Source organism: Dipodomys merriami, unplaced genomic scaffold (genome assembly GCF_024711535.1).
Source record: "Dipodomys merriami isolate MVZ:Mamm:240054 unplaced genomic scaffold, mDipMer1.0.p SCAF_12, whole genome shotgun sequence".
In the NCBI taxonomy this organism is placed as follows: Eukaryota; Metazoa; Chordata; class Mammalia; order Rodentia; family Heteromyidae; genus Dipodomys; species Dipodomys merriami.
Genome location: NW_027202493.1, coordinates 5,352,301 through 5,366,695, shown reverse-complemented (window position 1 = coordinate 5,366,695; position 14,395 = coordinate 5,352,301). Strand labels below are relative to the sequence as shown.

General features: G+C 42.8%; 2 protein-coding genes across 9 annotated transcripts in view; both read right to left on the bottom strand.

Moving 5' to 3' along the window:
• Positions 1-11: 11 nt before the first annotated feature.
• On the bottom strand, positions 12-5,367 carry Plpp5 (phospholipid phosphatase 5). 4 transcript variants are annotated; one of them, XM_070016170.1, is made up of 7 exons: positions 5,014-5,196; positions 4,828-4,936; positions 4,476-4,566; positions 4,177-4,240; positions 3,482-3,606; positions 2,721-2,891; positions 12-1,292 (listed from the first exon to the last, which is right to left on the bottom strand). In XM_070016170.1, the coding sequence occupies exons 1-7, from the start codon at positions 5,109-5,111 to the stop codon at positions 1,129-1,131; spliced, it is 822 nt and encodes a 273-aa protein (XP_069872271.1). In that variant the 5' UTR covers positions 5,112-5,196; the 3' UTR covers positions 12-1,128. The 4 variants fall into 4 exon arrangements, with proteins under 4 accessions (XP_069872271.1, XP_069872272.1, XP_069872269.1 ...); XM_070016171.1 differs by having other exon boundaries at positions 4,828-4,908; positions 5,014-5,087; XM_070016168.1 differs by having other exon boundaries at positions 4,868-5,367.
• A 149-nt stretch (positions 5,368-5,516) lies between these two features.
• Positions 5,517-14,395, bottom strand: part of Nsd3 (nuclear receptor binding SET domain protein 3) — a 120,465-nt gene continuing 111,586 nt past the window's right edge. For all 5 annotated transcript variants that reach the window (XM_070016159.1, XM_070016161.1, XM_070016160.1 and 2 more), the window contains 3 exons: positions 13,064-13,170; positions 12,209-12,413; positions 5,517-11,348 (listed from right to left, as the gene is read on the bottom strand). In XM_070016159.1, coding sequence (XP_069872260.1) covers positions 11,107-11,348; positions 12,209-12,413; positions 13,064-13,170 — 554 coding nt within the window. In that variant the 3' untranslated portion in view covers positions 5,517-11,106. The remainder of the gene's footprint in view (positions 11,349-12,208; positions 12,414-13,063; positions 13,171-14,395) is intronic.

Sequence of the window (14,395 nt, the reverse complement as noted above, 5' to 3'; positions counted from 1 at the left end):
AAATAAGTTTAAAACAAAAGTTTCAGGCAAAGAACTAATACTAAGTTATGTTCCTATGACTAGTATTTTCATTGTCATAGGCAAATATAGTTCAAAATTTAAAGTGTGGAAATTACAAGGTCAATTCAGAAATGGTCCTTCCGTTCGTATAAATATCAGCTAGTGCTAGAGAGCAGTGGTATTGATCACTTATGTGTGATGGGGACACCAGTGTTCACAGTCCAGCCCTACAGTGGTACTTAAAAAAAAAAGTACATATTCACCATTTATTTGAATGTCATGTTGACTTAAAGAAGAAAATGCATTGAACGTATCCTGTAGAAAGATAAGCGTAAGACAAATCATATTTAAAGTATAGTTACAAAAGAGAAAGGCAGTGATAGATCCTACAGTAGTGCTCTCATGATGTAACACAGTTGTTCCTTAGGAGAAGACAGGAAAAGATGCGCCGAGTCTTCCACATAACAAATGGTCAGCTGGCAGAGTTGACTCTGGCAAGAAATGCTTGAGCACAGTTCAGAGACAAATGAGGTAGAATTACCTGGGAGTGCCGAAATCAGTCCTTACCATTTTCTTTTTTACCGTGTTCTCATGGTAATTCAACAAAATGGAAATCAGTATCAGATGTCTGGACTTGATAACATAGGTTCAGCAGTGGAGCATCAACCAAAATTGGACATTTTCTCCCTTAAAGTTTGGTAGAATTATCACTAGAGAAAGTAAACAAATTCAAACTTCAGTTGATTAGGCCCCAGAGTTTAAGACTTCAAGTTATGAAAAACAGAAATTGTTTCAGTGATTTTTAACTCCAGCTTCTAGGATAAAGTGGTGCTATGTAGGCTGTTTTGTGGCAAGATGCTTCTAAGAGCAAGCATTGAGATTAAATGGAAAAACAGGATTTGGGGATGCCAGTCTGATGGACCAGACGCTGGAGAACTTGTGGCGTTCAGAGGTGGAGAATGGCCTGGAGTCTTCATGATAGATCCATGTGAAGTAGGGCAAAGTGCATAACAGAAGGCCCAATATCATCTGTACCTTGGAAGGAGTTAAAAGGCCAGAAATTCCTGTCTTGTGTATGGTTGTTAGGAGGGGTGATTCATCTGTTCTCCACTGAGATAAATTCGACTTTCAAATATCCATACAGTAAGGAATACCAGGTTTCTTCTGAGCAGTGGGAAGCATGTGTTTTTCCTGAAGTGGTTTATCACATTCCACATCAGTCAGAGGAGGGTAATACTGCCTGTAGCACACATAGGCAAGTGTCATTCCAATCATGGACCCAACTAATACATCTGAGGAGAGAAGAAATAAAATCTTTTTGTAGTCAATTAGATTCTTCAATCATATTTAGATGCTGCATAATATTAAACAAGTTGATCCTTGAGGATATTATATGTATAGGAGCTGAAAAAGCCTCAACTCTACATTTATGGTTTCTTTAGGCTTTCTTAAATGTATCGTTTAGTGTTACAAAGTACTCAGTCAAAACGCACCTTTAAAGCTGGATGCTGGTGGCTCACACCTGAAATCTTAGAGGATCATGGTTCAAAGCCAGCCTAAGCAGGAAAGTCCAGGAGACACTTATCTCCAATCATACACACCTCTGGAAGTGGCACTGTGGCTCAAGTGGTAGAACACTATCCTTGAGCAAGAAAACTCAAGAGACAGCACCCAGGCTCTGAGTTCAAGCCCCAGGACTAGTTTAAACAAACAAAACCCCCCATACCTTTAGTCAGTAATTGTTGTTCAAAGTAGACTGTTAATTTTAATTCAGAAGAATAACAAATGTTCTTGTAGTGCTATTCATTGACCTGTTTTCACCATTTCAAGAGTTCTGGCTGGGCATGGTGGCATAGCCTGTAACCTAATACTGGTGGCTGAGGCAGGAAGATTGAGAGTTTGAGGCTAGCATAGTTCTACCGTCAGGCTCAGGAGTTACCTCATTTCTTTTTTTTTGGCTGGTGCTGGGGTTTCAACTCAGGGCTTTCTTGCTCAGCTTGTCTGCGTGACTGGCACTCTACCATTTGAGCCATGCCACTAGCTTGGCTTTTTGATTAACGAGATGGAACCTAGTGAGTTTTCCTGTCCTGGCTGGCCTCAAACTGCAATTATCCAGTTCTCAGCTTCCTAGTATCTTGAGGTGAGCCACCGGTACCCAGCTTCTCTGCTTATTAAGATATAGCTCCTGAGGCCTCGAGCAACACCGCCAGCTTGTCAAACTTCAACTGCGGCTTTTCTTTGGCAATACTTTTTTAAATTTGGATGTTTTACTATAGCGTTCAAATTAACTTTCTTTGGTTTAACTATAATTTTATGTCTCTTGAATTTTGTTTTGGAATGAAACTCTTCGGACAATATCCTTAGAAATCTCCCTGTGTAGTCCAGGGGGCCTTGAACTCCCAGTTCTGCCTCAGCCTTCCAAGTCCTGAGATTACAGGTTGGTGCCACCATGCCTGGCTTAAAAGTATTTTTTACAGATTCAATTCAGTCTCATACTTCAAATAATGGAAAAATCACAAGTTCTATTTTGGTAATCTCTTTTAAAGGGTAATGTTTGCCTCTCATCTGGCCATAGATGCACATAGTACAGAACCCAGATCATCTACACACACTTATTTGTTCATTGAACAGCTGCTTGGTGAGTAAAGTTTCTCTTTGCCAGTCTCTAAGGATACAAGATGAGTGAAACATGGACACTCTTGAGGCATGACTCATCTTACCTTGCCAGTGGTGCTTGTAGTCACAGGTGCGGGACAGAGCAATTATAGATGCAAAAAAGAGAGGTGACAGAAAGGCACAAAACCTCCAAGATTTCCCGCGCCCTTGTGGTGTGAAGCAGTGTAACTTCCCTGCAAGGTAGAAGGAGGCAAAGGCCAGGCCAGCAAACGCAACTAGAAGAGAAAACCCACAACTAATGTGCGTCCTATTGGAAACTACTCATCTCCCCACAGGAGGCCAGGGCAAAAGAGTGCGCTGTCCCTTTTTGTATGCTTCTGTGTACAGTTATGAGGAAAAAGGAAAGAAAAAATATAGGACATTTTGTGTCATAAATTCAGTAATATTTTACTTGAGATTAGTTTTGGGAGTGCAAGTTATACAACTTTGGACAGGTTACTTCTGCTTTCCATAGATGGGAATTACAAAAATAACAGTACCTCGTTGGGTTATTGTGATCTATAAATGAGGTAGGACTATAATAAAAAGCTTCAGCATACTTGACTACACAGTAACTTCAGTAAAGGTTAGGATTTTTTGTGAATACTACTAGGTTCCAGGATTTAAGCACATAGTAATAAAATGTGCAGATTTCATGAGAATAACCCTGTGTGCTAATATTTATACTAATATTCAAGACTAGTGAAGTTGTAGGGGTTCCCACTGCTAGGCACAGTGCAACTGGGGGTCAGATATTCCTCCCACTACCAGCTTTCCATTAAATGTAATGAAATAAGAATAGAAACAGTCCATATGAAATTCATACAGGAAGAATGTCCACTAGGGAAGCTCTTGCGGCCCTCATTGACCACGTCCTTATCCCCTGTGCATATCAACTCAGGATGGGCTAGCCCATCTGGGAAACAGCGGTAGAAGAAATCTGGGCGTGGCCTGGAAAAAAATAAGCGTAGGTTAAGCAAACATCATTCACATTTGAAGTACTTTTTAGTTGTACATGTTAGTCACATGTCCCAGACAAAATAATATTAAAACTGGATTGGGATAATCACACTAAGAGAAAAACAGCCTTAGTCCTGGAGCCAATATTTAAATTAGGAAAAGAAGAAAAGTCATTCTAGCATGTGATCACATTTCAGGGCAATCACAGCTAACCACGGGTGATTTCAGAGGTATGCCAGACACCACAGGTGGCTGTGGTTTTGGTGGCAAATGCCAAAAGGCTGTAATAAGGCTAGCCGTTACGTTCAGGATAGAAGAGAGAGCAGGCAGCTTCTGGGGAATGAAAAAAGAGAAAAAAGTCGATGTGGAGGCCAGCCTGGCATTAAAGTCCCATGAGACTCAGCTCCAAATAAACACCAAAAAGCAGGAAGTGGAGCTGTGGGTCAAGTGGTAGAGGTCATGTTTGAGTGAAAAAGCTGGGGGACAGCACCCGGGCCTTGAGGAAAAGCCCAGGACTGGGAGAGAAAAAGATGAGGCCTCGGCTGCTGACGAGTCACTCACCTCCCCACTATCAGCTTTACTGTGTTGGTAAAGACACCATTCAGGGCGAGGGCAAGGGTGGCTGCTGGAAAGCAAAGCAACTGTTAGTGCTGTCGGCCCTGCTCACCCCGAGACAATCCCAACAAAATCTGTGTCCCACCATGAGGCCCTCAAGGACCACCGCTTGAGCAGGCCCAAGACACGAATGGGAAAGAAGCCAGTGCCTGCCTGTTCACCAGTGGGTTGTTACTGTGCTGAACCCCCCAATCACTGCCATCTCGCTGCCGGCACCAAGAGCAGCAGGAGGGGTTGGCTCTTACCAAGGCAGGCTCGTTTGCTGTCTGTGGCGTCAGCCTTCTTGAAAACCTTGGCCAGGAAGATGAGAGACAGCGGAGAGAGAAACGCGATGACCTGACAGGCGGGATACAGCACAGCACAGCTCCAGCGGCCTCCCGCGCGGGCCGCCGCGCCCCCGCCGCGCCCAGCGCCCAGCGCCCGCGGGCCGGCCTGCTGCTGGCCCGGCTGCGTGAGCCAACGTCCTCCGGAGGGGCGGCGGGCCGGGCTCCCGGCGGACCCCCCCGGCCCCCGTCCCCCCCGTCCCCCGCCAGCCCGGGCGGTCGGCCCGCTGCGGAGCAGCTAGCCACCAGGGTGCGACGCCGAGCCCCCACGCACAAAGGTCGGCGCGGCAGGGAAGTACTCCGCCTCCACGTACGGGTTCCGGTACAGCCACATCTCCTCCGGCTGGATGCGCCTCTGGAAGGGGGGCAGCACCTCGGTCACCCTGGGGGAACAGAGGGCCTGAGCTCCCGCGGAGCGCACGGAGCCGCCGCGCCCGGGCCGGGCCCCGCATGCCCTTACAGGAAGGCCACGAACAGCACGACCCGCACGCACACTTCGACCCCACAGGCCACCGCCGTCCCCGGCACGCCGCTTCGGACAGACAGACACAGCGACATGGCAGGCACGCGCCGAGAGCAGCCCAGCTCGACCAGGGGCAGAGCGGCCCTGGGTCCAGGGCCGGCTGAAGGCCGAGTCTCCAGGAAGCAGGAAGTGGGAGGGGCAGCGGTGCGTGCGGAAAAGCCAGCCGCGCGGTCCCGGGTTCTGTCCACAGGGAGCCCGCTTCCGGCCACGCTGCACACCGCCTTTGGGTCTCAAACCCGTGCCATAGAAGCATCATGGGTGCCTGGCAAAGCAGGGGCATCGTCAACCACGGCAAGGTCACTTTGTAAGGTTCGGGTCCTTAGTACTGAAGGAAGAAAAGCCGGCTGAGACCGGCAGTTTTGTGTCACCTCATGGCCCTGGTGACAGCCTTCTGCCCCAGTGAGTGGTAGCAAGACATTACAGGCAAAGAACAAGCCCACATACTGAACTTGGAACATACAAGACAATTTATTGAGGTTGATCTCAAGCAAAATCGGAAATTAGTGGAATGTCATTAAAAACGTTTCCAAATCAATCCTCACAGAACCTGAAAACACATTTGAATTCCAAAGTATTTGTAAAATAAAAAAGGCAACATTTCAGTAAATATAATGTACAAAAATGACATGTTCCTACTAGTACAACATCAGTTAGAAGCTTAGATATTACAGGCAATCCTAAGTGCACTATAACTAGTCCACAATAAGCTAGCTATATACAGGTTAACCAAGCTTTGCACGCTTCACACTTTGCAATAAAACAGGCCAATCAAAATCCTCAAAATATGACATCTTGAACTCGATGTGGCAGCATGGAGTCATGTACAGTAATGCCCCTAGTGGAACATTCCCAGGGAGAATTAACACGAATCCCTTAGTGTCAAGAGCTTCTAGGCAAGTCACAGAAACTCTGACATTAAAGGATAGATAGATAGTGATGCTTTGTTATTAGACTCAAGTCTCAAGTGATTTAGGCAAAATAACATTTCATAGGATCTATAAAGTTTATTACAGAAATAACAGTTTTACAAAGGCCATTATGTAAAGCATATGAAAAAAAATGAAAAGGGAATCTGTAGGTATCTGTTGTGCAACATTACTGTGGGTACAAATGAATTTGTCATTACTTCCAAATGCACACACCCTTGAATATAAAAAGATGATCTTTTCAGTCACTTGTAATCATTTAGCATCTTGGTTAATTAGTGCCAACAACATCTCCACATAGGGCATGTAACAAAACAGATTTTTTTTAAAAAAAAATTCTTTTTGGGTGGTCCTGGGGTTTGAACTCAGGGCCTTGCAAATGCCAAGCAGGCACTCTGCCACTTGAGCCATACCTCCATCCAATGAGATTTTAAAAAAATATTAACAGCAAAAAAGCAAATCTATTCAGCCCATTTTTAAATGGACAAGATTATCTTTTAAATACTCTGTATCTTGTACAAGCCATTTGGCTGACGCTTGTGAGCCACTTGCAACACATGAAGAGGCTGTGGGCACAGCTGTGGGCATAGGGAAGCTAAGGGTGCTTCATTACCATGGAGCGATTTAGTAGGAAAACTGAGGACTCAATAATGACTTTGGCAACTATCCTGTTTTCCCTTTTTACTTACATGTTAATGACTTTTAGAGCCTAATGAGGACTGGTAATTCTCTTCCTCTACCCCCTTCATACATCTGTACCACAAGTGCTCACATTTGTCAATTTTCAATGGACTGACAAAAAGCCACGAAAACGGAAATGTGTTTTTGAAAGTTACACACAGCATTGTAGGAGTGTAACATACATAAGTGCAATATTTTTTTCCCTAACACAGGCATGTATTTATTAAAAGGAAAGAGGTGCTTGGGAAAAGGGTTGACAGATAGACAAAATAAAAAACTTACTAGGAAATTTTCATAAAAATGCTGCTGGTATCCATGCAAGAGTCTCTTCCTCAAAGGTAGACAATAAATCTAAGATATCAACTATGAATATATTCCCCCATTTGAAGAACTTGGTCTTTAATCCCAGTTAAGGAGGGTTAAGAGACTAGGATATTTTTAAAACAGTATACAAAACAATGCTTTGTAGTTCATAAATTTAAAATGAAACTATAAAATAAAGAGCATCTGAAGAGCTTCAAGTACTTAAAAAACCTGAATTCAATGAGGCAGAGGTCTCAGTGTTAAGGTGACTACATCGTACCTGTGGTAAACATCAGCTTTCCCCTCCCTTACTCTTACAACTCTTTTTCTTTTCCAGAACCCTTGATGCCCCATCCCAGGCAAAGGAGGATGAGATTTCAGTAATACAAATCTTCAACTATTCAATATTGGTTAATACATTGCAGAGCTGCCTAATTATATCTATTTCCTACTCCATCTAAAAAGGGAGCCAAGTTCTACCTTTTGCTTGTTAACAACCAGAGACCAGCTCGCGGTGGCTCTAAACTGAAGGAAACTGGTCCATTTGATCACCTCCTGTTTGCAGCAGCTTGGACAAGTGGAGGGAAGTAGATACAACAGCCTTGTAAAAATTAATTCTAGTCTGCATTGCCCAGCAACAAAACAACTTTACATCACCTCACTGTTACTGCATGAAGTACTGCAAATACAAGCTTTGCAAGCTTGTAAGGACTCAGGGCTACTTGTCTTCTTACCCTGTTAGGGACATGGTGTGTGACTGGCAGTACTTTGTTTTTATGGTGAATGCTCAAAGAAAAGCTTTGCATTTAAAGATGAGAAGTAACAGTCCATGGCAGTACGGGGATTCCATTCTGGACTGTAGATCTGGGTCTGACCCTGATTGCAATACATCATGCAAGAAACAACTCAAAAAGGAGGCTATTTCATGGAAGTTGCCCATGCTATTTCATGGAATCTTGTCCCATCTGAGATCATATCACATGATGCGATACCATCTGTGTCCTACATTATTTACAGGCATGTTTCTATATACTACATGGTAGTGGCAGGAAAGGGGAGGCAGCATTTTCCCCTTTCTCCAGTTATCTTTTCAGTGTTCAGATGTGCTACTGACTTACACAGCAATCTTCATGTTCCATGATTTAAAAACTCAGTCCATTCAACAGCTTATGCCAGATCTTATTTGTGAGGAAACAGTGTGGGAACTTTAAAACAAAAATGAAAATAAACCCCACCTCACTGTGATCTCCAGAGCTGACTTGAAATGAAGCCCCCAGCTGCTTCTGCATGCTAGGGGCAAAGGGCATCTTCCCTTCTGTTCAGCAGACCACAGAGCCTGGAGTGTGTGTGCGTGTGCACGCACGCGTGTGCACATGCCAGTCCTGCTTTCCCTGCAGTGCCTAGGAAGATTTTCCTGCTCCATATTTAACTCTTAGTCATCCAATTTCTGAAGTTTTTGCTGATGATCAAAAATGTTATGTTCACTTCTCCCTCCAAGCAATCCACATGAGGTTATAAAACACCACTGTGATCCCAAGCTGCTTTAAAAGTTACTTCATTTGGGGCAGGAACAAAAACTAACCACTTACGCTATGGTCACATGTAGATTTTAAAATGAACAAACAGCAACTTGAGGCTAATTAAGCAGAACAGGCAAGCACAGTACATGTGTGTGTCTACCCACAGACCACTAGCTTGCCGCTTTCATGATCTATGGAAGTGGTCAACAGGGAGGTCCTTGGCCCTGGCATGACCAAAACCATTGTTTAGACCTTCAAACACTGGAGTTGTGGTTAGCTATTTAGTTTTCTACTTTGATTTCAGAAATGACAGAACAATCCTATTATTCATTAAAAAAATTTTTTTAAAAAGTCTCTGCAGAGCAGAGTTGTTACAGATATAAAAACAAAATGTGGCCCAGTGCAGAAGCTACATAAAAGCACTCCAACCTAAGGTATTTGCAGTACATGATATCTGGGCTCACTATATAAAAGTCATCAGATATTAAATAGCATTAATTTGAAAAGAAAACAAGATACAATATCATTTGGATAGTTCCAACAAGAGTTGCATTTGTATTAAAGGAAATTCTTGTTAGTAAGTTTAAAAAAACATATATTTATCATATATTTATATAAAATAAGACTTTAGTACAATAAAACCTAGATTTTCTTAAATTATTTTTAAAAGGACATCAAACTACATGTAACTGCTCAAGAGCAAAGTCTAGTGTTTTCATGAGCTGTTTATTTCACATTACTTTTATGATTAGACTTGGTAATGTGTAGAATTTTCCATTTTATCCTTTCTTTGGGGATCATATCTAATCAACAAAATTACTGGAGGCCAAATAAGTCTCCCCAGAATTAATTACTATAATCAGGCAAATGGCAGTTTAGGAGCTTACATATAGGAATTGTAGTGTTGTTGCTGTTATTCTTTGTAAGAGAAAATCCAGTATAATTGCACATTTTTATACAAAAAAGAGAGGCACAAATAGCTCTTTTTCTTTCCAGAAAGAGCTCTAAATAGACAATAAAATGGAACAAACACAACTGAAGGAATGTGGGAGAGCATCCACCCTCCTGAAGTTCATAAGGTAACTAGGTTAAGGGAAAATAAATGCTACCAGGTACCAGCATCTGTAAGCAATCAAATTCACAGAGAAAGTTAATATTCACTCAGGCTAACCCTAGACTTCTATTTATATGGTGTAATAACGATCATTACTAAGGATTTCATACAAGGAATACTTGAATACACACACTCCTAAGCAATAAATGTGGTGATTTTGTAGACAAATACCCAATATACTTGGGTCTGTAAGATTCAAACATCCTAGTCAACTCTTTTGGCTAACACTGACTTTCTTGGGAGCTTTCTCCACATGCTTGCTAAGATGAAGTGTTTGTATAGCTTTTATATACCCTGTAAAAGTAGAACTTCTTCCCCTTATAAAACAGGGGTAATTTTAACTATTAGGTAATACTAAAAAATTGTTTACATAGAATGTGAGGATGGTCCTACTGCTTTTACCCCGTTCCTATTAGGAACCCCCACAAAAAGATCCATTCGAACCCAATTCCAATTCACTTGTGTAGCTTTGCCAGGAAACATGACTGAATGGTCAGTTGGCAAAGGAAATGTCTGACTGGAACAAGGAAATACACAGAAAACAAAATGCCATTAATTCTAAGTCTGAATGGGTCTACACTAAATTGGAAAAAAAGGTGGGACTGCTAAGATCCAGTTTCTGGTTTGTGCCTTGCATCCTCTGTTTAGCTACCTCATCCTGCATCCAGAGGATCGGAGTGACACTCCACTGTGCATTCATGTTAACCATCTGCAGTGAATCAGAAAAGCCCACTACCAGTGGATGACATTTCAGAATCAGAAAAAAATCCATCCATCTGCCTTTCTAGGTACAGATACCATATCACAAAGTCCACCTAGGTTAAGAACACAAAGGCAGTGAGGCCTTGGTTTCCAAGAGGCCAGATTTAATACTTGCAGAGCTCTTCTGCGAAAGACGTGGAAGGGAAAGAAGTCAGCCCCCACCTACCGCTCAGGAAAGAGGTACAAAAAGTGGTCACACCCTTTTCTAGGTTTCCCTCCAATTCCTTACTGAACACACACACACACACACACACACACACACACACACACACACACACACTGATTAGACCATTTGAAACACACTTTGTGAAACTTGTAAAAATGAAGATAAAGGAATGCTACTTTTGCTTTCTATAACCAAGGAGCACATTTAAGACTTTAAGCCATCTCATTAACAAAACTTTCCTTTTCAATTTTTTCTTTAAAAGCAAAGACACTTCTTTGCCCCACTCTGCAAAGGATTTGAAGTACAATAAAAGGCAAGGAAAAACCAAGGGAATTTAACCCTCCATAAAGAATTCCCAAAGCAATATAACAGAAAAACCAGATATACCAACCACTTCTGCCTGTGGAACCATTTCCTATTTTTGTTAATAAGGCAGTTCTGATGGCAAAGGCTATCTGTACTACACAATCTCTTCTTTTTAAGACATTATCTGCTTGCTTGCTTGCTTCTTTTCATTTCATTTAAATAAAAAGGGAAGGGGAGGAAATCATCATCCATTTATTCTCCTGCTTCTTCTCCATGATCTCGAGATTCCCATCTACACTTGATCTTGCTCCAGTACTCCGATGACACGGGAGACAGGGGGTCATGTTCGGAGCAGCAAAGGTGGCCTTCCAGCGCAGAGGGAACCAGAGCCCCCTTGTCATGCTCTTTACAAAATGAGCGTGGACAGAACTCACAGAAGGAAATGGCCGCACTGCCGCACTTGCTGCACTGATGCCACGGGCATTCCCACTTCCCTAATGCCGGGGAGAGGAGGAAAGACCCATTAGTGCCTGTCCTCACTACACAGGAAAGACCAAAACCCCGCCTTCTGCCCTGACTGGAGACTGAGTCCAAGTGTGTCCAACTCCAAATTTAGCCAAATATACATTTAGGAATATTATCTAGAATGATGTGAGCTTCTGACCACAGAGGCCAAACGATGACCTGCCTACCTATGGCAATCAGAACTAAAGAATTCTTCTTGCTACTTGTGTAGTATCGCAGATTTGTACGACAGATTTCTCAGTAGCCTACTTTTGTTGACTATGTTGTTTTTTCTATTTAACTTTTTTGTTTTTTTTTTTAATGTGTGTGCCAGTATTGGGGCTTGAATATAGAGCTTCTCATTCTTTTTTTTTTTTTTTTTTTTTTGGATCTGGTCGTGGGGCCTGAACTCTGGGCCTGGGCACTGTCCCTCAACTCTTCAGCTCAAGGCTAGCACTCTACCACTTGAGCCACAGCGCCACTTCCGGCTTTTTTCTTTTTGCTTATGTGGTGCTGAGGAATCGAACCCAGGGCCTCAGGCATGCAAGGCAAGCACTCTACCACTGAGCCACCTTCCCAGCCCAGCTTCTCATTCTTGCTTGGGTGTTTTGCTCAAGGATGGCACTATACTACGACAACTACCACTCTCTCACACTTCTGGCTTTTTGCTGTATTGAAGATAGATTCATCTGCCTGGATGGCAATCTCCACATTTCAGCTTCCAGAGTAGCTAGGATTACAGGCGTGAGCCAACAGTGCTCAGCTTACTTGACATTTTTTTATTTTGCATTCTAAGGTACACACATCTGGCAAAGATGTAAGTAGAGAAAGACTCGAAGGTCTAACTTACCATATGGTGGCTGAGTCAGGTTAAGGCATAGAAGGTGGTATGCTTTGGAACAGTCTTTTTTGTCACACATGACCAGCTCTCCACTATCTCCACATTGAAAACAGTAATCTTCATACATCTGCTTTGGTTCTGTTTTGATTTTCCGTCTCTTCTGCTTTAACTTGGCATTCTTTGCCTTCTCTTCAGCTGTTGACGCACATGCTGTCTGCAGAAGAGAAGGAGCTCAGTTTCAGTGGTCACCCCACAAGCTTCACACAGAAATGAGAACTCTCCTACCAACAGGAGATGGACTTATCTGTTAAAAACACCCCAATAAAAACAAGACTTTCACTGACTTCCAAATAATGCCTTTTTCTTTCATTGCAAGGGGGATGGTTAACTGAAGCAAGTTTAATGCTTAGACAATACCACAATATCCATCATTATAAAAGTAAGTTTGGCTGGGCACCATGGCTCACGCCTGTAATCCTAGCTATTCAGGAGGCTGAGACCTGAGGATTGCAGTTCAAAGTCAGCCCAAGCAGGACCACCAAAAAAACTGGAAGTGGCTCTGTGGCTCAAAATGGAAGAGAATTAGCTTTGAGCAAAAACAGCACAGGGACAGCACCCAGGCCCCGACTTTGAGGCACCCTCCCCTCCCCCCCAAACGCACACACAAGTAAGTTTAAAATGTGATTTTAGAACTTAACAGGCCTTACTAAAATAGACTTCATTAGAAAGCTGAAGTGGCTAACCTTTGGTAAAGTACTGATAGCCTGCAACAGAAAGCAGCCTTTCTGTGAGGCAGTCACATACAAGCTGCTGCCCAGCTCCGTTTTGTATCTCCCCTTGCCTCGTGCCCTCTGCACAACTGACCTTTGGCCGCACGCCTAGAAAACCACTGCAGTTATCTGCCCCACAGTGGCATGCTGTTCTGCCACTGCCCAGGCAATCCAAGTTATAATTAAACGTTAACTCCATCCCTAAAATGTAAGAGAAATAATTATTCATATTTAAGTCACGATGAAGAGAAATGAAGCCACACTCATACTAAAGAACTACCAGAATTCTAACATCCCCATCCACCAAGTACAAGGATACTAAATACCCTAAATACTAAATACCCTGAATGTGGTTGAAAACAATTTAATAAGGCTAAGAATTTGTGATCTATGCTCAAGAAAACCACTGAAGCTAACTATGACAATGTTATTTGCAGTAATTAATGTCTTACATAATGAACCCAACAAAGTTAAAAATGAAGGCTAATTACATAAACCAAAAACTCAAAGGTTCAAACTCGGGCTTCCTACATTGTCTTCCAGCTGCGCCTGACTAATCCAGAGGTCCCAAAGAGTTTAAATCTGTCTTAGTACAGGGTATAGTGGCAAACACCTACAATCATAGGTGCTCAGGAGGCAGAGACAGGACGATCACAAGGTCAAGGTAAGTTCCAGGTCAGCCTAGTAACTTAGCAAGACCCTGTTTCAAAGTAAAAATAAATTAGGGCTGGGATGGTAGACAAGTAAGGCGTTGGGTTCAATCTCCAGTAATGCAGGCCAAAAGAGTCCTTGAGATTCCATCTCTAAAATAACCATCAAAATGCTAGGCTGGAGGTGTGGCTCCAGTGATAGAGACAGTTAAGCCAAGCAAGCTTGAGACCCTGAATTCAAATCTCAGTACCAGCAAAAAACACAATGTGTCTTAACTATAGAATTTCTGTTCGCATCCATTTTTAAATATATGTAATAAAGACAAACCTAAATTTTCCTGCAAAGGTGCAGGTTAAGGGGAAGGACAAATGAAAAGTGATAGCTCTAGCTTCCCAGGCTTTTGTATAGTATGAAACAAAGATCTTTCAAAAGTTGAAGACACAAAGTCAGTTGATGCTAACAAAAGCAAATTATTTTTAATGTGTTAGCTGGGCGCTGGTGGCTCATGCCTATAATCCTAGCTACTTGGGAGGCTGAGATCTGAGGATTGCAGTTCAAAGCCAGCCCAGGCAGCAAAGTCCATAAGAATCTTATCTCCAATAAACCACTCAGAAAACCAGAAGTGGTGCAGTGGCTCAAGTGGTAGAGCGCTTGCCTTGAGCTGAAGAGCTGAGGGAAAGACAGTGTTCAGGCCCAGAGTTCAAGCCCCATGACTGACATTAAAAAAAAAAAAGGAAAGAAAGAGAGGGGGGGGAAGGGAAGGAGGGAGGGAGAG